The following is a 24131-nucleotide window of genomic DNA, read 5'->3' as shown; positions in this document are numbered from 1 at the left end:
AATTCAAAAATAGCAACAGTCAAGTCAGAACAGACGTTAATGACCTATTGTTTCTGTAGCGCTCTGAATGAGCTCCTCTTGCTCAGGCAGCAAATCTGCATTTGTCTCCAGGTCTTGCTGCTCTGCCATTCTCATCTTCTTTTTAGCCAAGTATCTTCCCACTGTGAATCCCAAGGCAAGCAAGGATCCATGCTGTATCTCAGGGCTCTACATTTAACAACACAATAGCATATGTCTGTCTCTTTCTCACACATGAAAGAATATACTAAAATAACTGTATTTATTACATTCATGTCTCTGATAAAACTACTGTTTATGACCAAAAAGTAAAATGATCACTTGGATCCACTAGTTATCAATGAATCAAACTAAGGAACAAGAGAAACCTTGAGTTTCTAACAGAGAATGCTGAGAAGTTAAACTGAGTGTTGATTCACTCATTTCAGATACACTAATTTCACACACACTCCAACTCTGGGTACAGTGATGGCCTTAACATGCTTCTATAGTATTCATGCTTTCTTCTGGCTTCCACCATTGTGTAGTTGCAATATCATAATTTTCAAGAATAACTTCTCCCTATTACCAACAAAACACAATAAGCAGATCTTATTTCTAATTGTTAAAACCTCTAAGCACAAGGTAGTAAAGAAACTTTTTGAAAGCAATTTGTTTTTTCATAAGCACAGTGGTAAGTGACAGGAAAAGTAGAAGAAAAAGGAGCTAACATTTCTGAGTACCAGGAAGCACTAAGGATTCTCATGTATTTAGCCACCACTGTCTTCATGAAAACTGAAACCATGCTTTTCAGACACAGCACTCAAATCTATTTACTGAACTGATTGTATCAATATATTATCTATCTCACTTAATGTTTACAATCATAAAAACAAGGAATTTTTAAGTTTATTTTACAGATGGGAACATAGAAACTAAAAGTAGGTTAGATACTTTAATAAAATCCTACCACCTGCCATAAAAAAATGAAGACAAAACTGAAAACATACATGATTGTCTTTTGTAGTCTTTATAAGTTGTTCTATCATTGATTTCAACTCATTTCCCGATACAGTTGATACAACCACAGAATAAAACAATGCTGCCAATTCACGCATTTCTTCTTTACTGCTATTCATCAAACTCTGAGAAGTATAGGAAAATAGGTACATGATATATAATCATCTTCCTCCTGACAACATCAGACATTTAAACTAAAAAGAATAAATGATATATTTTAATGTTCAATCTCATGGTATCCAGGAAAAGAGAACATAATAAGCTATTATTTAAAAAAAAAAATGAAAATTAAACATATACCAAAACCTTAGGCACATTTTCATCAAAGATACAAAAGTTCAAAACATGGGCTAGGATTGAGGCTCAGTGGTAAAGCGCTCGCCTATTGCATGCGGGACCCTGGGTCGATCCTCAGTACCACATAAAAATAAAATGGAGATATTGTGTCCAACTACAACTAGAAAATAAATATATATTTTTTTAAAGTTCAAAACAGGTAAATAAACACACAGATGATCTAAAACAGAAGTCAGCAAATGTTTTCTGTAAAGGACCAAATGGGCTTTGTGGGTCACATGGTCACTGTTGCAAATACTCCATTCTGTCACTGCAATACAAAAGCTGCCACAGAAAACAAATAAATAGGAACATTATGGACAACACAGTTCACTCATAATGAAATGTTATTTGTCCTTTGACTTTTTTTTTTCAAACTTTAAAGTATAAAAATCATTCTTAGCTTGCAGATCATTAAAAAACACAGGAGACAGGCCATAATCACCCATGGACCATAGTTCAATGATCCCTTATCTAAAAGATCAAAACTCAAAAACTACAGGGTCATTTTTGAAACCAGAAAATCTTCACAAAGAATAAAAAACCTTTTTAAATTATAATCAGTCTCATGAGATCAAATTTTCCAGAGAAATGCAAATTTCACATTTCTTGGCACACTACATTCATATTTTCACACTTAAAAGATATAATCTATATATTTCTATCAAATTCAAGCTATATTTTTCAAAATGCATTTCATAGCACATAAGGTATATTAAACCAGATGAAGCATACTTGTACTTTTTTAAAAACTTATCATTATTTGCCTGAAATTTAAATTTAACTGAGCATTCTTACATTTTTATTTGCTAAACATGGTAATCCTTTTGATATGATTATAGGATAAGAACACTCTAATATATGGCTGGAAGGAGTTAAATTGCTATCACCCACATTAAGGGTGTGGCATTACCTATCAAAATTACAAAAGCATGTGTCCTCTGACCCAGCAAATCTACCTCTGGAGAATCCAAAAAACATACTTCTTTATATGCAAAATGGTATAAAGGCAGCAGAATGAAGGACTATAAATCATCATCAGTAAGGATTCAGAATAAATCATACAATTAAAAATGATGAGGCTATTAAAATAAAGAGATGCTCTCTCCAGTTACAGAGGAACAGCTCCAAGTTTTACTATTAAGGGAAGACATAAAACCATTTGAGTAATATACCACCTTTTGTGTAAAATAAAGGAAAAAAAATAAAAATACATTTTTGGGTATGTAAATGCATAGGTAAATTATGTATACAAAAATAAGTGATGTCCCATGTCTGACTACCAGAGGCAAGAGAGGAAATGGGGCGGAGGGCTGTTAAGTAGGCTGTTATATATTTTTAATTTAAACTACACAAATCCATTCCTTATTTAAAAAGAAAAAAAAACCCTTTCAAAAAGAAAAAGAATTATTTTTTAACTGATATGACTCTCAAATTCATTTCCCATCCTCACTCAGATTGGTTGATGAGATGTACTTACTACATGTTTTCTATTAATTGTTTCATAACGGGTAATTTTCAAAATGAACTAAAAGCAGAAAAGGTCAGAATAACACTAGTAAAAAGAAGAAGAATTCATGAGATAAAAGTCTAAAATATCCAGACTCAAAGAGGAGTATACATGCACAGGACATACCTTTATCCATTCTGTTTTGTCTACAAACTTGGTAGCCAATTTTTCCGGATACACTGACACAGCTTCCAACAGACAGTACATGACCGGCAAACCTATAGAAGAATTCAGAACCCTTTTAACTTTTGAGAAAAGGAATGAATATATAGGGATCACCATATGTCTCTGAAGTGTGAGGTTATTGCTCAAATATAAATTCCCTCAGTCTATAAAAACAACAAAAAAAAATGTACAACCTAAATGTAGTACATGATTCAATGCAGCAAATTTACAGGTTAGCTGTTTATCAAAAAGGGATGCCCTGCTCTTCACATAAATTCCCATAACTTCACATAACTCTACTGTTAGCATTTCTTTCTGAAAAGAAAACTGTATCAAGGATAAATCAGGTAAGTTTAGAATAAAAGCACAGACAAATGCCTTGTTATGTAAGTGAAGAGGGAGAATAATTTTGCTATAAATTCTTAACTGAGTTTAAAATTGGATTTTTGCTTAAGTACTTTAACATCTTTCTTTGGCATAACCACTGCCTACCTCCAACACCTGCTAACAGCTGCTGAAGCAGGCCAATGTAGATCTGAACAGGGTTGGTTTCTCCACTTTTATTAGATGATGATGAGGCTGTCACCTGGCTGCTTGACATTAAAGTCCGTATGTAGCGTCCAATGGCTGGAGCATGATCTTGCATATCAGCCAAACTCTGAGAGGTAGGCACCACCCCTGCACTGTGAGCCAAACACATGCGCAAGTACAGGACTATCTAAAACCAGAAAGAGAGAAATCCAGATAAACTTCACTGTGACAGGGTATTCTTCAGAGTGACAATTTCCAGTTTTGAATCCTCCACCCTGTTTCATAAAGCTTTCTCAACCCTCATAGAAGCCAAAAACATAACTGATGTTTACTAAATTACTATAATAGAATAAAATTTATATATCAAGCTTTTACAAATTCAAGAGGTATTTCTTTAATGGAATTAAAATGTAAGCCGAGCTCAGTAATGCAAGCCTGTAATCCCAGCATCTCAGAAGGATGAGGCAGGAGGATCATGAGTTCACAGCCAGCCTCAGCAAAAGTAAGGTGCTATTATGCAACTCAGTGAGATCCTGTCTCTAAATAAAATACAAAAATGTGGCTGGGGATGTAGATGTTGCTCAGTGTTCAAGTGCCACTGAGTTCAATCCCAGGAAGCCATAAGGGGCAGGGAGTAAACTCAATTTGGGAGTGCTGGGGATTGAACCCAGGGCTTTGGACATGCTAAAATATATGCTCTACCTCTGAGCTCCACTCCCACCCCTCTTTTCACTAGACTCTAAACAAGATTACTTTTTATAATTTAATTAGTACAAATCAATAATCTGAAACATAGAATTTCCCTCAATAGATATTATAAATTAATCCTCTTCATCCTTTAAACCTAGAATACTCTAACAATCTCAACAATATCTCAGCTTTAAAACTCAAAATTTTACTTGCCACACAGCCCAATAGTAAGCAATGCAGAACATCCAGTTCTTTCACAGAAATAATCTCCCAATGGGCTAGAGACATGGCTTTGTAGTGGAGCACCTGCCTGAAGTGTTCGAGGCCCAGGCTTCAATCCCCAGCATCAAAGAAAACAAAAGTAAACAAAATAAACCTGAGATAACCATAAATTAAAACAATACCAATTACCTAATAATGTTTTTTCAGGATTTTTGTTTTGTTTTGTTTTAAATATATTTCCTGATAAAGAACAATAACACTACAATATGGGCTCAGCTATAATGAAAAAGATCACAGATACCATTTTGGCAGTGAAGCTACCTTTTAGAATCTATAAAGGAAGCCAAACAGAAGTATATCAAAGTCCTACCTCTCCAAATGCTGCTGGATTAAATGGAAGGACAGTAGTCCCAGTCATGTATTTGACTGGAGTTTTCATTCGATGGGAAGCCTAATAAAAATAAACACAAAACAAACAATTACAGAAGAATGGAGCACATGTGACTTTCCTCAATTCAAAATAACATTTCTAGCCACTTTACTGTCCAAAGTTTGCATCTTTTTAGAGTCAAAACTTTCCTATTAATCCAGCTGACTGTGTATGTCCCTCACATCCCTAAATGGCAGATGTGATGCCTTTTCCCCATATATTTTACTGGCATATTTAAAAATAAACCTACTCCAGATATCTACTGACACAGTCACCCAAAGTCACTGAATGCCAGTTATATTCTGTAGGAGATGTAGGAGAAAAACACAAGCATAGGGCATCTTCAGGATATAAATATGACTGTTAAGAAAAACAGAATAATACTGATCTCCAATTCCCTCAAGGTGCCCACCTAGCAAAAAGTGAGGATCACCAGTCGAGGTAAAAAACAGTTAGGTATCCTCCAACATATTCAAAGAAACACTGATATAAAAAGTGGGATACTCAGGGGTATGGATTCTTATTGGCAATACTCAGATCCACGAGCAGAAAACACCCTGCAAAAGCAGAGATTTACACAATCAGATGGATAATTGTGGTGAGAAAAACCTGAACTGCTTCTTAAGGATTCCTAAATAATGCTATTAACAATTAAAAGGAGGGCTGGGGTTGTGGCTCAGTGTTAGAGTGCTTGCCTAACACATTCAAGGCCCTGGGTTCAATCCTCAACACCACATAAACATAAACAGAACAAAGGTATTGTGTCCAACAACAACTAAATAATAAATATCAAAAATAATAATAAAAAAAATAAAAAAGAGTGCCAGGCACAGTGAGGAATGTCTATAATCACCGCTATGCAGGAGGCTAAAACAGGAGGAACAAAAGTTCAAGGCCAGTCTAGGCAACTTAGTAATATCCTATCTCAAAATAAAAGGGCTGGGGATGTAGCTTAATTCCCAGCACCACTATCATTCAATCAATAAATGAAATTAAAAGGAGGGGAGCTGGGGATGTGGCTCAAGTGCTAACACGCTCGCCTGGCATGCGCCGGGCGCTGGGTTCAATCCTCAGCACCACATAGAAATAAAATAAAGATGTTGTGTCCACCAAAAACTAAAAAATAAATATTAAAAAAAATTCTTAAAAAAAAAAGGAGGGGCTGGGGGTGCAGTTCAGTGATAGCGCACTTATCTAGCATGCACAAGCCTTTGGGCTTATCCCCTGCACTGCAAAAAATAAAAGTAAAAAGGAAATATATTTTTAAGCATATCATATCAAGGGAAAAAAATGTAAACATAGTCAAAAATGTTGACAATCATGAAAGGAATTAAAAGTCATTTTCTTTAGGTAAAACAGATCAATTAAATTAAAGAATTATATTTTTCTCCTCACTTTGTAACTCCCTCCTACATTGTAAATATTAATACTGCTAAAAACTACTATAGTTGACCATGGTGGTTACATTTTTCACTTTAAATTTTTTTTTTTTTAATTTTCATCCATTACATGTCTCAAGCTAATTACCTGCAGCCAAGCACCTTACCTTTTCTTGGATATAATATACCATTTCTGGGAAAGAAGGCATCTGCTTAGAAGCACCTTCTTTTTTGTTTCTACCAGGAAGACATCTTAATACTCGTTGTGCTTCTCCATGAACTTCTTCTCGTCTTTCAAAAAGACAAATAAGAATAAAAATAAATTGCATCAACCAGAAAGTAATCATTTGAAGAATGAAAACAGGAATTTTATCTGGCAGCTAGAATTCTGAGCAAATGTATTAAATATATTCTTGGCTATGTAAACAAATAGACAATAAATGTAAGAAGTTAAGTTTTTGGAAATTTCATAAAATTTGGAGAATCGGGGCTGGGGATGTGGCTCAAGCGGTAGCGTGCTCGCCTGGCGTGCATACGGCCCGGGTTCGATCCTCAGCACCACATACAAACAAAGATGTTGTGTCCGTCAATAACTAAAAAATAATAAATATTAAAATATTTTTAAAAATTTGGAGAATCATCTGGTTTCTATCTTTGATTTTTAACTCACAGAAATAAATAAGATAGGTTTTGCAATCCATTATGTAAGCATCTATGTGTGTGCTTTATCCTTATTAGAGGTAAATCATAAACGACAACATGTTAAAATTCAGTGATTGTCCAGTGTTCTTTATGCTCCCCTAAGTTTTATACTTCTGTGCAGTCCAGCTATAATTCTGTATAATGATAACTCATAAGTGACAATATTTAAAAATGTAAAACCCAACCAATTTCAGACCACCCTACTAGACTATGACCTCAGCAAGTTTTATTCAGATACCACAGAAAGGTCATTTTAAGTATATAATCAACTCTAAGTTGAGTGTAGTTTTCCTAACAATACCTTACAAAGGAAAAAAAAAAAGAAAGACTTAATAAATAAAGCCTCAAGTTGCCAGAAGATTTTCATTTGACTGGAACAATTTTAACTAAAGAAAGAAAACTGTAGAATTACTTATGCTTTGGTTTTGTAAATAAAAGTTATTTTCAACCCTTATAGATAAGGTTAACATTGTATATAAATAGTGACTTTAACATGATTTACTTACTACCTCAGTTCCCAGGCCCTGGAACCCTCTGGCCTCTAGCTAGGAAACTATAGTAGAAAAGTGAGAAATAGTAGACCACCAGAACCAAGATTAACAATCCTAAACCACTTTAGCCAAATTAAATGCAAATGAGTGAGAAACAGCCGCCAAGATCAGAAATCAAAGTCAGGATCTGTCAATTCCTATAATAGGTAACATATCAAACAAAAAAAAAATCAGAGCAATTTATAGGGAAAGAGCATCAAGGACATACCAGATATTCTGTTCAGCCAACCAGAATAATCAAATAATGAAAACTGTTATCAAGGAATTTCCCATTTTTAAAAAATAGAACATAAACGTTTTATTGAAAAGGGTATTCAAATCATCAAAGGATGCAAAATTTTATTTAAAATCATTCATCAGCAAAAATGAGACTTTCATTACAAGAATCTCATTTAAGACACAAAAATTTTAAGTACTGCATGTAATAATAGTTTAGTATTATAAAATATATTGGGAGTGCTTCATGAATTTCAAAATGTCACAGACAATAGAAACATAATAGATTTGAAAAGAGTTGTTTTTTGGCTCAGGGGTCAAGTGCCCTGAGTTCAATTTCTGGTACCAAAATAGAAAAGAAAAGAAAAAAGAGTTGTTTTAATACACATACACACAAACACACACACACACACACACACACACACACACCCTATTTCATATGCATATGGTTTTTAAAGGCATGTCCCAATTTCAGAAACATTTAAACAAACGAAAAATATATCATACTCTCTAGAAATATAATCATTATAATTCATTAATACAAAACCCAGTATACATACCTCATTTTAAAACTTTTAGGATATTAGATACAAAATACTTCATTAATATATCAAAATATGTATAAACTATCACTGGCATTAACCCGTTTTTCTCTTTTCATAGGGCCTGATTTTAGACGTATAATTATATTATATATAGTTTAATTTGCTTTATCTGAATCTGACAATTTTTATAAGTGTTTTCTATATTATCTATCATTTATTACAGATACACATGTAATCTATATACAGTATTCAAATATACATATAATCTATACATGTAATTCTATTTACTGAATTATAGAATTCAATATTGTAAGTATATGACTACAGGTCATATCAATTACAGAATTTAATATCTATAAATACACAGTATACAACTATAGGCCGTACTTTTAACTGTTTAATAAACTGCTTCTAAATTTCATAGGCCAAAATATTAAACAACACAAATTTTGGTAATTTTCAAATACATTTAAAATGAACACAAATTCAAATTAACACCTTTTGAAACTTACGGATCTCCTGCAGCTAGTAGGAGCAAATATCTGGAAGGTATATGATCTGAGGGAAACACTGTGCTGGCAAATTTCACAGCCACTTGTCGAACTTGAACTTCAGGCTATTGGACACATAAAAACACAGAGACACCCACCCACCAACCAAAAAAAAAAAAAAAAAAAAGAATTAAATTATCAGCATCTCATTCTAGTTATGATAAATCATGTTAATTGTAAACAATCCAAAATTTAAATAGACATTTCAATAATTATGTGTCTAAATCAATAAAATCAAAACAAATTATTTGTTCAAGCTCTCTTTTGGGGGGTGAGGAGGTCAGGGGTTGCCCAGAATGAAGCCAGAGCCTCACCCATACTAAGTACAACCCCTACCAACCCTGTTCAATATCTTTATGTTTTTTAAAAGTCTTTGGAACAGTAGCATTACCTAAAGAGTACTTTTAGGAGATAATATCATCTGCCATGTAATGCAGAAGAGATCCACAAAAACAATAACTAGAGAATCTACTCTGTACTTGCACATTTTCAGCCCAAATCTTGGAACCAGGGTCATTGTGACAGTTTCCAGGCAATATCTCTGCCTCCCTAACTCTCACACAAGTGAAATTCAGGTGTTTTGTAAAAAATATCAACAGAAATTACTGGGAATTCCTAAAAATTTGAAGCAAATATCTGAAACATTCCAAATTAGCTCTAAATTTAACACTGACACCAGAGCAAAGATTCAATTACATGAATATATTAACTTAGATTAATAATTTATGAATATAAAGTTCAATCAGAAAAGCAGTTTCAGCACCTGCTGATCCTGAAGCTTTGCCCTCATCTATCGTCCCCAAAGATCTTTCTGTAGCCACAAAGGTAAGTGAGATAAAGTAGATACTAATCAACACATACTGTCCCATCCATTCTGCTATTCTTGCTAGTTAAGTGATTCTTGAGCTACACTTAAGAGCAATGATATTAAAGACTAGTCTAAATTATATGATTTAGCCTAGAGTTTGGATGCTTTAAATGCAGCCTTTAGAAATTAACTTGAGCTTGGTAATACCACCACATGATTTGATCTGCATGAACCAAACCATTATCTACAAGCATGATACAAGTATACTTGTATACTTGTTTTAAGATTCTACTCCAATAAGTTTCCACATAAGCCTAAAAATCACTGTCTGTGATATATGACCATGAACCATGTGAATTGGACGCCAGAAGTATTTGACAGTGGTACTCTATATGGTAAGATTTCTGAACACACATAAGGGCAAAATTTAATCCTATTGTGTTTCAACAGAAAACAGATACCTTTGGAATCTTCAGAATTCCCTCATCAAGAATGTGTTAAATTATGTCAACCTCAATTCAGTTGGAAGCATTTTATATTAATCTCAGCAATAATTTTTGGCAATATTCCCTTTTCCAATGTCTCCTTTCTATTGGTACAAATGGAGGACAAAGAACTCACTAAAGCAGATATATAATATTTAATTTTATACTATGTATTAACATTATACATATGTGTATGTATAGCTATAGATACTCCAAATTCTCCTATGAACTCCCACTTTTTTTGGTTGCAGGGGGAGGTGGGGTACCAGGGATTGAACTCAGGAGCATTCGGCCACTGAGCCACATCCCCAGCCCAATTTTGTATTTTATTTAGAGACAGGGTCTCACTGAGTTGCTTAGCACCTCACTTTTGCTGAGGCTGGCTTTGAACTCGCATCCTCTTGCCTCAGCTTCCCAAGCCACTGGGATTACAGGCGTGCACCACTGTACCTGGTTTGAACTCCCACTTTGGCCAGAAAAAAATAGGACTAGAAGGAAGAACATGGATGGTGGTACTGAATTACTTCCTGATGACTACTTTTGAATAAGCACCTTGTTTTTCTTTCCTTCTGCTTTTCTCTCAAATACAACATGATCTCGCTCATATGTGAAATCTAAAAAAGCTGATCTCATAGAAGTTGAAAGTAGAGTAGCAGTTACCAGATAGGCAAAGTAGAGGACATAGAGGATGGGGAAAGGTTGGTCTACAGGTGCTAAGTTACAGTTAGAAGAAATGAGCTCTGGTGTTCTATTGCATAGTAGGGTGATTATAGATCATGATAACTTACTGTATATTTCAGAAAAGCTAGAAGAAAGGATTTTTAATTTTTTACCACAAAGAAAAGATAGATGTTTGAAAAGACAGAAATGCTTACCCTGATTTGAATATCACAATATATACATGTATTGAAATGTGACATATCCCAAAAATAAATATGTATAATTTTTGTATCCACTTAAAAACAAGTTTCTTTAATGTAAAATGTGTATGCTACCAGCCATTGTCATTCACAAAGTTGGACCTACCTTTATTAAGTAAGAAGCCACAAGTGCCTCCATCAGAGTTCGCTGTGCTCCTTCCAAAGAACTATATGCCCCAACCATCATAGATAATGCTTCTTGTATGGCAAGCCGTGTCTCAGGCTCTTCCTGTAAGGATGATAAAAATAGTGTTTCCCTCCCTTTTGACTTCCAAGTGTGCATCTAAGCAGAAAGCATAAACTTACCATCTGTTTCCCTACCTTACATAGGGCTTCAAAAAGCTGCTGCACAAGAGCTATATCCTTAGTGAATAAATGGGGCATTCGACTGTAAGAAAATATAACGATATCATTATGATCATAATTTCATGAGATGAAAGAGAAGATAAAACTACACACAAATTTTCCTAAACTCACATTTTCATCTCTGAACATAGTGTCAGCATAATTAGATTACTTCCCCCAAGAACCCAATATTTTTACAAGTAAATATTTAATTCTTCAACTATCTAATCCAAGCAACCCTTGATTAATATGTATTTTTTTTCTAAATAGTCCCTCTATAAATTCCATGCATTCAGTTAACATTTCTGATTTTAACATGAAAAAAAGAGGTAAGACAAAATTGTATTTTAAACCAAAGGTTAAGATTGTGCCAAGGGACAAGGTTTGTGAAAACCCTGTGCTGCATAAGTGGATCTGGGGTTGTTTTTGTCTGAACCCCAAAGCTCAATATCTATTCTACAGTAGCAGATATAGAGTCTATGCATGGAACCAAAGCATCATATGGTACCACGCAGGACACTTGATCTTTATGTACTTCCTTTGAAATATAGGGAAGGAAAATAAAACCAGGAGGAACTGAAATGAAGAATCATACAGAAAAGAAAATAAATCTATCTCTGAAAACAGGGCTATTTAGAATAACAATATAGGGCTGGGGATGTGGTTCAAGCAGTAGCGCACTCTCCTGGCATCCTCAGCACCACATATAAATAAAGACGTTGTGTCCACCAAAAAATAAATATTAAAAATTCTCTCTCTCTTTAAAAAAAAAAAAAAAAAAAAGAATAACAATATAAACAGAAAAAAAGAATCACTAGACAAAAATGACCATAGGGATTGTAGAATTTAGTGGTTAGTAGCAATAAGAACACTTAAAGTCAATCAAAAGACTGTAAGGGACAAAAATTCTAACCCATTATCATGCAATTCAGTTCAAAATCCAATTGGAAGAATACATTTTTATGGTAATATATCTTCAAATGTAAATTTAAATGTCTTACATCTTCTTTCTTCTACAAAAGGAAGAGTTTTCTAAACAACTAATGGCCATTAAAATACATTTCCTTTCAGAATCACAACAAATTTATTCAGCATTCATTATTAAATGCCAGTTTTTTCTCAGTTTACCAACAGGATATCTCCCACTGAAAAAGAGTTTACTCACCTGGAGAGTTTTCCAACAGCTGAATATGCCATTGACAGTAGTTTAGGGTCCTTAAAATTAAAAAAAAAAAAAAAAGAAAGAAAGAAAGAAAAGAAAAAGAAAAAGAAAAAAGAAAAGAAAAAACAGACAAAACAAAGTAAACAGCAAAACCTTTTCGCTGTAATTACATGCATTATTTTACTTCTTGCTAAATCTAGATCTCACTCTAACTACATGATAATAGCATCTGAACAACAACAAAAAAGTTCAAACCCAGCATCCATTACAATATAAAAAGGAAAAACAAAAAAAAGGCAACGAAAACAAACAAATGACAATTTAAAAAAAAAAAAAGAAAAAGAAGAAAAAAAAAAAAGAAAACCCTTTCCTTCCCAACCTATTCCAAAAGGAAAATGCAGTGATCATCTATAGAAGGTTTCTCTTAGCTGGTGCTAAGTGCAGGATATTTTCAACACCATGCATCCTGCAAACACCAAAATCCATCTTCAACACACTAGGAAAACAGCTTAACTTATTAGAACATTCATCACTAATATAAGTAAGATCCTCCCTCTCTCACCGGATTGCAGTAAGCTACAGTGTGATTTTCTAAAAATCTGCACTACAATGAAGAGCTTCCTCTTATATCTTCTACCATAGAAAATTAAGAGGGTCAGAGTCATCAAGTAAATTGGTGAAGTTCCCTCCTGAAAATTCAGACACAATTTTATGAAAACCAGCAGTCTGGCTGATTACTCTAAATAGTAACAAATTTCTGCAAGGTGAAATTTATACATTTAACCTAGGATTCACCCTTTCACATCTGAAGAGCCACTCAAGAATACATATGTCAGGAAGGCATGCAGATGTCACCTGGAAGTAGAAGGACTGGACTCTCATGGTTTATCTGGACTCTCTAAACTATTTTGACATACATAGTTCTCTCCGAAAGCCCCAAAGCATTTTTATTTCTACCAACCACTTCAAAGCATCCGATTATATACCCAAAACCATACAGGGATTTTTCAGTAGGAGAAAAAGCTAGAAGTCAGGCACAGCTGCATGACAAGTGAACAGTTTTCCATCAATAATATTTCTTAATATACCTTCACTGTGCTGAACAATTTATGTGTTGGCTCATTTTATCTTTACAATAATCCAGTGGGGTAATACTATTATTTGAATTTTTCTCATAAAGGACAGTGGTCCTAAGAATTTAAGTAATTCACTAAAGAACAAAACTAAAATTCAATTCTAATTTTCAATAGCAAGATCTTGATCTCACTCTACTACTGCAAACATGCATTCATATTTAGGTAAGACTGAAGAAATACAGGCTAACTAGAGTTCTTGAAACCTTACCTTTTTTTTTAGCAAATTCTCCTGAAATAGTGGAGATGGTAAGAGAAATAGAGGAATATAGTAGGAAAAACAAGATTCAAAAATCTGTAATCTGAGGTATCCTCATCCCACTTAGCTTAAGGAATCAAAAATTTACTGAATGCATGTTTTGATAGAATTTCAAATCAATAAACTCTCAGCCCCTAAAAATTAACTCTTTCCTAGTAAAAGTAGAAAAGCCAAATACTTCCATATGGAAATAAATCATAAAATTAACTTAAGCTAACCCTTTTCGTTTTTGCATGGTACACAGAAGCAGCATAAAATGAATTTAATTTAAAAATATCTTATTTAAAGAAGTAGTATGAACCCTCAAGACTTGTATCAATTTTAGCACTTATTTCTTTAAAAAAATAAAAAGCAGAAAATGGTAATAGTTTCTGAAATTTCACTACTTCAAGTAAAAATGTTAAGAAACAATGAATAATAGATAGCAAATCTTAACTCTATAAACAAACTAGAAAGATTTACCATAGAAAATCCTTCAAAATATAAAATGTAAAATTTCAAAGTTAAGTCACTTACCTCTTTATATTCATTGATTAGTTTAGTGAGGCCATTCAAAAGCATTGGACCTAATGGCTTAATCTTGATTTCTGGACAGCTTTTGAAAAAAACACACATACATAAAGAGAGATATGAATTGCATATCTTTTCAGATGATTACTTAAAATAATTAGAGACAAGTGAAATAAATAACATTATCTATTAAAATCTGAAAATTCTTAAACAAATTATTTCTTTCTAGTTAAGATGGGTTTAAAAAAAAAGTACACTTAAGTCATTTGATCATTCCAGCAGTTAAAAACTTTACAATTAAAATAGTTCAAGCCAGGCATGGCGACACACGCCTGTAATCCCAGCATCTCAGGAGGCTGTGGCAGGAAGATTGTGAGATCAAAGCCAGCCCCAGCAACTTAGCAAGGCCCTAAGATTCTAAATAAAATTAAAAAGGGCTGGGGATGTGGCTCAGTCATTAAGCGTCCCTAAATTCAATCCCAGGTCCCAAATAAATAGATAGATAGATAAATAGATCGATCGATTGATCAAAGAACTTACGTTATACAAATGTGATGTACAAATTGCAGGGATAATGTTCTTAACTTTGAATTTGTATTTGTACCAAAAAGTCCATCATATACCACCTATGTAAAAGGGACAAAGTCAAGGACATCAATTAAAAAAAAATAAAAATTTACTATTTTCAAACAGTCAGGATGCACTATTAGACCTTTTATATGTCTTGTTCTTCAATATTAATGCAGTTCTTAATATAAACACTATTAGCTGATCAACTTAGCCAATTAGAAGTTCTTTTAATAGCTTGTGATGAAACAAAGAGAGACTTGAGGTTGATCTCAGAAGTCTGCAAAACATGTAGGTCTACCATTAAGAAACAATTCTGAGTTCGCACTGCAGAAGTTACCACTCCCACCATTCCACACAACATAGGGAACACTAGCAGACAAGATCATTTGGGGAGAATTAGGTTTCTTAATTACATCATTCAAAACAAATTATAATAAAACTTCACAGAAAACATTTCATAAGTGTTTGGTCAGGAAATAGGTGTCTAAAATGCCAAAGGAAAAAGAGAAAAAGAGAAAGAGAAAGAGAGAAAGAGAGAAAAAAAGAAAGATAAATAGATGAGTCCTGAGTGGCATCCAACAAGTTCATTACTAAACACCAACACAAAAGATATGTAAACCCCTCAAATTCTGTTATGGTTTAGATATAAGGTATACCCAAAAGCTCATACTTGAGACGTCGCAACAAGTTCAGAGAAATGATTGGGTTGCAAGAGTCTTAATCCAATCAGTGAATCAATCCCCTGATACCGTTTAACTGACTGATAATGGAAGGCAGGGAGGCTGTGGCTGGAGGAGGTAGGCAGTGGGGCGGTGTGGCTTTAGTTAAGGAGTCTCTCTCTATCATTCCTCTCTCTCTCTCTCTCTCTCTCTGCTTTCTTATCATCATGTGAGCTGCTTCTCTCTTCCCCACTTCTGCCATGATTCTGTTCAGCCTCATCTTGAGTCCCAAGGAATGAAGACTGCTCTCTATGGATTAAGACTTCTGAAACCCTGAGACCCAAAATAAATTTTCCCTCTACAATTGTTCTCATCGGGTCTTTTAGTTGCAACAGCAAAAAAGCTGGCTAAAACAAATTCATACTTTTTGTAGGAAAGATTATTCTTACACATAAAATACCCCTGTTCCTAAAACTACCAATACCCACCTTATTTAACAATAATGTGGGCTCCAGGGCTACGATGTAGCTCAGTAACAAAGTGACTGCCTTGCATTCGCAAAGCCCTGGGTTTGACCCCTACTTCCAAAATAATGATGATGATGATGATGATGATGGTGGCGGCGGCGGCTACAGATTTGCACTGAGTATCTGGGTTTATAATTACTAGGTACCTAGAGTTTTTTTTTTTTTTTTTTTTTTTTTAAGCAAGCACTGCTATCAAGGCACTGTCTTATTGAGGAGTTAAGATTACACCAAAAATGATACAGAGGGCTGGGGTTGTGGCTCAGCGGTAGAGCACTCACCTTGCACATGCGAGACCCTGGGTTCAATCCTCAGCACCACATATAAATAAGTGAAATAAAGGTATTGTGTCCAACTACAACTAAAAAATCACTATTTTTTTTTAAATGATAAGAGATGTTGAACATTTTTTCATATATCGAATGTATATCTTCTTCAGAAGTGTCTGTTCAGCTCCTTAGCCTGTTGAGAGCCACAGCCCAAGCGGCCCCAGCAAACTTCCAGCTGATTGGCTCACTGCAGCCCCAGCAAACTTCTAGCTGCCAGCTGACTGGCTCCTCTGTGGTGATGCTCATTGGGCTGTTTCCCCGCCCTTTCAGACCACGGAGCTGTTCACTGGGGGACTCTTTTGGCTCCGCCTACACAACCCAGCCAATCAGCCTCAAGATCGGGAGGAGTGGGGGGTTGAGAGGCTCACCAGAAGCCGGTGGTGGCAGTTGGGCTCTGAGATAATTCCTGAAGAGCTCCGTGTGGTGCTGCGTGTGTTCTAAAAATAAAGTTCGTTTCGGCTTGACAAGTGGCTCGTGAATTGTGCCCAGCCAGACTGTGGCATTAGCCCATTTATTGACTGGGTTAGTTTGTTACTTGGTATTAAGCTTTTTAAGTTCTTTATATATCCTGGAAATTAGTGCTCTATCTGATGTGAGTGTGGCAAACATTTGCTCCCAAAATGTAGGCTCTCTCTTCAACTCATTATTTCTTTTGCTGAGAAGAAGCTTTTTAGTTTGAATCTATCCCATTTATTAATTCTTGATCTTATTTCTTGCACTTTAAGACTCTCGCTAAGCAAGTTGGGTCCTAATCCTATGTGATGAAGATTTGGGCTTACTTTTTTCTCTATTAGGCGCAGGCTCTCTGATCTAATTTCTAGGTCCTTGATCCATTTTGAATTGAGTTTTGCACATGGTGAGAGATAGGAGTTTAATTTCATTTTGTTGCATACAGATTTTATACATTCGATCAACAAATACATGAAAAAATGTTCAATATCTCTAGTAGTTAGAGAAATGCAAATCAAAACCACTCTAAGATTTCATCTCACGCCAATCGGAATGGCAGTTATCAAGAATACAGACAACAATACATGTTAGCAAGGATGTGGAGAAAAAGGCACATTCACTGCTAGTGGGACTGCAAATTGGTGTAACGAATCTGGAAAGCAGTATGGAGATTCCTTAGAAAACTTGGAATGGAACCATCGTTTAACCTAGCTATCTCACTCCTTGGTCTATACCCAAAGGATTCAAAATCAGCATACTACAGTAACATAGCCACATCAATGCTTATAGCAGCTCAATTCACAATAGCTAAACTGTGGAAACAACCTAGATGCCATTCAATAGATGAATGGATAAAGAAAATGTGGTATATATGCACAAAAGAATAAAATCATGGCATGTGGAGATAAATGAATGGTGCTGGAGAATATCATGCGAAGTAAAGTAAGCCAATACCAAAAACCAAAGGCCAAATGTCTCTGATAAGTGGATTCTGATACATAATGAGGGAGTGTGTGGGGAAAATAAAGGAACTTTGATGAGGCAAAGGGGAGGAAGGAGTGGGGAAGGGGTACAGGGGTAAGAAAGATGTTGGAATGAGATGGACATCATTACCCTAAGTGCACATATGACTGCACACATAGTGAGACACTATACATAGAAATGTAAAGTTGTACAGCAATTATGTACAATTAATCAAAATGGATTCTGCCGTCATATATACCTAATTAAAATTTTTAAAAAAAAACCTGACTGGGACATTCCAGAAACTACTGCTCTATGTTTGAAATTTAGCACCAACTCTTATGAAATAAAGGTCTCTCTTTTATACACACACACACACACACACACACACACACACACACAAAATGAAAGAAAACAAATATAACCAGGGATACAAAAATTTTTAAGAACAATCTGATAATGTCATATTATATAGATAACAAAAGCAAAGGGGTTAATTGGAACATTAACATTCTGTGGGGAAAAAATAAAATTTAAATTGCACACAAGTAAAGAATTGTGGTTGGTGCTGTCATGTGTTCAAAATCAACAAGAGGTAACACATGCCTACTTAAAAGTGTATCAGGAAAGAGGAGATTCCTCTGAATGTCATCTTGAAGGATTCTCTGATTAGAAAAGAAAATATAAGAAAATGGAGAACATTAATGAGCAGCAAACAATGATTTTTGTCTGTGGAATTATTTTCAAAACATATAAATATAAGTAGAAATAAAGTATAAACTTACAGAAAGATGAATATTTTGTCCCAAAATCCTAGCAGCTTATACTGTTATTGTTACTTATATTGTTACTGCAACCATATTTTCTGAACCAAAATTATCAAGGCACTGCCTGGGAAATAGTGCTTGGAAACTGCAATCTAAGAAGTTCTGTGGCAATTTTACGATTATGAAGACACAGAAGAGTATATCTGAAATTAGCAAATATTAAAGTACCTTCTGCTAGGCATAAGTCTGTGCCCACTATGCATAGAAAGGACAAGAGAGTGCTCAGCTTGGAATTGAATGGAAGGAGAGGCAGACAGGAGGTGGCACACTTGAGCAAACACTGAAATATGAGTAGATGTTTACCAGGCTAAAAGGGCAAAGGCAGCCTCTATGCCAGGCAGAGGAAGCATCCTGAGTGGAAACAGAGCCACAAAAACAGCAGATTTAAGGAGCTAGAATCTTTTATTGGAGCATAAGGTGCAAGGCAAAGGGTGGCAAGATATGAGACCAGAAGAGAAATAACTTCTAACCTTTCACCATTTACTGAGAACTTAATAACTGAATGAGTACTAGCCTCTGTGTTCTAAACTTTCTAGATATTATTCCATCAGTCCTCAACACTGCACTGAGGTAGGATTATTACAAATTAAAATGTGTTGGGAAAACTGGATATCCACGTGCAAAAGAATGAAGCCAGACGCTTTCTTAACATCGCATACAAAAACCAAATGCATCAAAGATGTAACTGTAAGACCTAAAACTACAAAACTCTTAGAAGAAAATACAAGACAAAAAAAACTTCACAGCAATGATGTTTTGAATATTACACCAAAAGCAGGCAAGAACAAAAATAACAAACTGAACTTCACAAAAATTTAAACTTACATGCATCAAAAGAAAATACCAAAAGGAAAAAAAAGGGCAACTCACAGAATGGATAAAAATAATTCCAAATAATATATCAGATATGGGATTAACATCCAGAGTTATTAAAAGAACTCCAAAGTGAACAACAACAACAACAACAAAACTTCAAAATAGACTTGGGAGGCTGAGGTAGAAAAATAACTTGAGCCCAGGGATGAGGACAATTTTGGCAACATAACAAGACCTTGTCTCAAAATCAAAAGAAAAGGAAAAATGACGAAGGAAAAAAAGACGACACACACACACACACACACATACATACACAGAACCAAAGAGTACATGAAAACTACAAAGAAATACCATCTCATACACATATGAAGGATACTATCCAAAAACTAGAATATAAGTGTTGAAGAGCATATGAAGAAATTGAAACCCTTGTGTACTGAAGGTGGAAATGTAAAATGGTACAGCCAATGTGGAAAATAGTATGGCAATTCCTCAAAAAATGAAAACTACCATATAATCCAGCAACACCATTTCTGGGTGTATAGGCAAAACAATTTGAAACAAGGTTACAAAGAGATATTTGTATATTCATGTTCATGGCAGCATAATTCATGAAAGTTAAAATATCGAGGCAACCCAAGTGTCCATTGACAAGTAAATGGGATATTCAGACTCAACAAGGAAGATTTTTTTTTTTTTTTTTTTTTTTTTTTTTTTGTGGTACTGGGAACTGAACCCAGGGCCTGGGTCTTATATATGCAAGGCAAGCACTCTACCAACTGAGCTATATCCCCAGCCCTACAAGAAAGGAATTCTTTTTTTTTTTTTTTTTAAGAGAGAGGGAGAGAGAATTCCAATATTTATTTTTTAGTTATCAGCGGACACAACATCTTTGGTTTGTATGTGATGCTGAGGATCGAACCCAGGCCGCACACATGCCAGGCGAGCGTGCTACCACTTGAGCCACATCCCCAGCCCAAGAAAGGAATTCTTGATACATGTTACAATATGGATTAACCTTAAGGACATCAGTAAAATAGGCTAATCACGAAAAGACAAATACTGTATGATTTCACTTATAAAAGGTACCTAGAGCAATCAATTCATAGAGAGAAAGCAGAACAGTAGTTGCCAGAGGCTACAAGGCAATTGGAATGAGGGGTTACTATTTAATGAGCAGAGTTTCTGTATTGTAAGATGAAGAATTATAGAGATGGGCAGTGATGATTGTACAACATTACAAATGTATTTAATATCACTGAACTATACACTTAAAATGATCAAGACGGTAAAATTTGTGTGTATTTTATCACAATTAAAAACTTTTTTTAAAAAAAAAGCCAATAATTAGAATAGAAAAAATATAACACAAACTATCTCCAGTGTTGAGTTGGTCATGATTTGAATAAAAGGCAAGGTCTTTTTTTTTAATTTATTTTTTTAGTTATGGGTGGACACAATATCTTTATTTTATTTTTATGTGGTGCTGAGGATCGAACCTAGTACCTCACGCATGGTAGGTGAGTGCACCACCTCTGAGCCACAACCCCAGCCCAAAGCAAGGTCTTTTGTAAATGAACCTGCAAACTTCACCAACAAGGATTTCCAATTGCAAAGATAATAGAAAAAACTGACTATGAACCAAACTAAAGGCAAGAGGATAGAAGAATTCTGCAATAACCAAAAAAAGAAGAGTCTGTATTAATTTTAGCATTAGGTATAGAGGAAAGATGAAAACATTAGGAAGACAAAATCAGGAGGAATTGGCCATTGCCTTCATGAGGCTTCAGGTAAGGATGATAAAGTTCATTCACTTTAGTGACTTGAATTTCTGATGGTACCATTTTTGGGGAAAACACACACACACACACACACACACACACACACACACACACACACACTGTTTGAATGGGAATGTCACCATACATTTAGGGTGAATGGAAACCATATGTAGAATATATACTTTGAAGTTTTTAAAAAATCATTTCTATAGCTAAGTTTAAGATAGGAAAAAAAGATAGAATCTCATTAATCTTTTCTATATATCAACATACCTTTTGAATATCCCTTAACAGAGTTCTTTCTCTAATTAAAAAGACCTGAGGACATTTTTCTCTGAAAGAAATAAATTACCTGAATGTTAGCTGGGAAAGTTTCAGCAGCTTGTCTAGAGCGAAGGAGATGAGGGACAATCTTTAACTTGACTCTAGTACTAACTGGGTCCCTTTTCAGCTCTGGCTTCAGAACTGCTCCCTGTAAGAAGTATGTATGATTATAAATTAGCATTTCAAAATCATTTATCATCTTATACTCTTGAAAATTAGTAACGACTCAAAAAAAAGCTGTTATTTCTATCAGTATTACCTGTCAGCATTTATTATATATTAAAACTGAAAATTTTTTAAAATGTTTATTTACTCAGAAACATTAATGAATTCATTATATATTTTCTTAAAAAACTTTTTTATGAAAAATAGCTATTCTATCAAAAACACTACACCAAAGGAGTAGCACTGTTTACACTTTTTGCAAACATCTTCAACAGCCATTTTACTAGAAGAGAAATGGATTCTTATGTATTCTTCTACACTTAGTCTGCTGTGATAGGTTATTTTAGTTGAAGTATGTGATAAGACCCAGCTTGCATGAATATATAATGAGAAATGTGGGTATTATTTTAACCTCTTCAGGTAATTATGGATATTTTTTGACACTGTACCAAAACTTGATAAATAAAAGTTAGCTCTAGGGGTAGGATTGTGGCTCAGTGGTAGAGTGCTCACCTCGCATGTGTGAGGCACTGGGTTTGATCCTCAGCACAACATAAAAATAAATAAATTAAATAAAGATATTGTGTACATCTACAACTAAAATATATATTTTTTCTTTTTTTTTAAAGTTAGCTTTAATTTGGAGCTCAAGTCCAATCAGTGAGCTTTTACATATCATAAATTACATGGTCTATCTTGCACTTTGAATAACTCCCTTACATCTGTATATTTTTCTAACAGCATTGGTTATCTGGAATATACTGGCTCACTGAGTTAAGCTAATGTTTCATCAGATGACACACACTCTCAAAAAATCAGGTGTTCATATACCACCAATTTCATCAGAAAAAGCCCTAAGTATTAATAAGCTAAGCCATTGTGGTGAGTTCAAGTTTCCCATAATTCTAATTTTTCCTTGAAAGCTCAATTTTTTATCATTCCCCAAAAATCATTTGCCTTCCTTGAAGGGACTTCATTTTTTTTTTCCTTTTAGAGAAAATATCTGCCAAATATCTATCTCAATAACTATAGAAGCAAAACAATTTCTACTGCTTCATCAGGATATTCTTAAGTAAAACTGAGTTTTATTCTCTCTCTCCTTTCCTTTTTTTTAACCATCAGTGTTTACCAGTGAAGATCAGAATGGCTGCCAGTGTTGTTTGGTTACATGGTATTCCTTTGATTTGTGGGAAGATCCCAGCACATACATCCATCATTTGTATCATCACACACAAAAAAAATATAGCAAACAATCTCTTGTCTTTGAAAACCCCTAAAAATCCCTGTGACCCCAAAAGTACATGGTACACTCTAAGAACCACTAATCTAATCTTCCTATATAAGGTACATGATGCCCAGAGAAGTTCTATGATGAGCTACTCTCTTACCCAATATCACATGCAGCCATTCAGGGCTGGAACTCAGGGGTCTCAATTCATAGTTCTGCTACACCACATTCAATTTAATCTAAATAGAGCTAACACGATTTTTAAAACAACTAGCTATGGTTTTATTTATTTATTTATTTATTAAGTTTTAGGTGGACAATCTTTATTTTACATTTATGTGGTGCTGAGGATCGAACCCAGTGCCTCATGCATGCTAGGCAAGTGCTGTACCACTGAGCCACAGCCCCCGCCCTAGCTATGGTTTTAAAAGCAAGAAAGTAAAGCCGAGTGTGGTGGTGTACACCTGAATTCCCAGCAACTCGGAGTCTGAGGCAGGAGGATCACGAATTCAAAGCCAGCCTCAGCAAAAGCGAGGTGCTAAGCAACTCAGTGAGACCCTGTCTCTAAATAAAATACAAAATAGGGCTGGGGATGTTGGCTCGGTGGTCGAAGTAAGAAAGCAAACAAATCAACCTTGTATGTCTAGGTTTGGATTTCCAACACTTTTAAACGTGGTATAAACTTCTGTCATTAAGCTAAAATCTTACCTTAAAACTGCAGAAGAACCCATCTTTTGTTCTAGATTCTAGACCAGGGGTGAGCAAGCTCAGCACATAAGCCAAATCTGGCACATCATTTATTTTGATAATTGCCTATGACTCAAGAATCACCTTTATGTTTTAAACAGTTATTTTAAAAAAGCATAAAGTTTTATAATACATGAGGACTATATGATATTCAAATGTCAGTATCCAAGTGTTTTATTGGAATACAACCATGCTCATTCAGTTACATATATCAGACTGCTTCTTTCATGTTACAAGAGGTAAGTAGCCTTATGTAAGGTCTGCAAAGTAACAGAAAAAGT

General features: G+C 34.7%; 1 protein-coding gene across 6 annotated transcripts in view; it reads right to left on the bottom strand.

Moving 5' to 3' along the window:
* Ecpas (Ecm29 proteasome adaptor and scaffold) overlaps positions 1-24131 on the bottom strand; it is a 117417-nt gene that overhangs the window by 35661 nt on the left and 57625 nt on the right. For all 6 annotated transcript variants that reach the window (XM_076845686.2, XM_076845689.2, XM_076845685.2 and 3 more), the window contains 13 exons: positions 21739-21858; positions 15008-15093; positions 14474-14552; positions 12569-12618; positions 11380-11446; positions 11165-11287; positions 8807-8910; positions 6448-6571; positions 4842-4922; positions 3521-3746; positions 2990-3081; positions 1008-1142; positions 45-207 (listed from right to left, as the gene is read on the bottom strand). In XM_076845686.2, the coding sequence (XP_076701801.1) occupies positions 45-207; positions 1008-1142; positions 2990-3081; positions 3521-3746; positions 4842-4922; positions 6448-6571; positions 8807-8910; positions 11165-11287; positions 11380-11446; positions 12569-12618; positions 14474-14552; positions 15008-15093; positions 21739-21858 (1450 nt within the window). The remainder of the gene's footprint in view (positions 1-44; positions 208-1007; positions 1143-2989; positions 3082-3520; positions 3747-4841; positions 4923-6447; positions 6572-8806; positions 8911-11164; positions 11288-11379; positions 11447-12568; positions 12619-14473; positions 14553-15007; positions 15094-21738; positions 21859-24131) is intronic.

The sequence above is a fragment of the Callospermophilus lateralis genome, chromosome 2, assembly GCF_048772815.1.
Source record: "Callospermophilus lateralis isolate mCalLat2 chromosome 2, mCalLat2.hap1, whole genome shotgun sequence".
NCBI lineage: Eukaryota > Metazoa > Chordata > Mammalia > Rodentia > Sciuridae > Callospermophilus > Callospermophilus lateralis.
The sequence above is the reverse complement of the archived record's forward strand: the minus strand, read 5'-3'. Positions and strand labels throughout refer to the sequence as shown.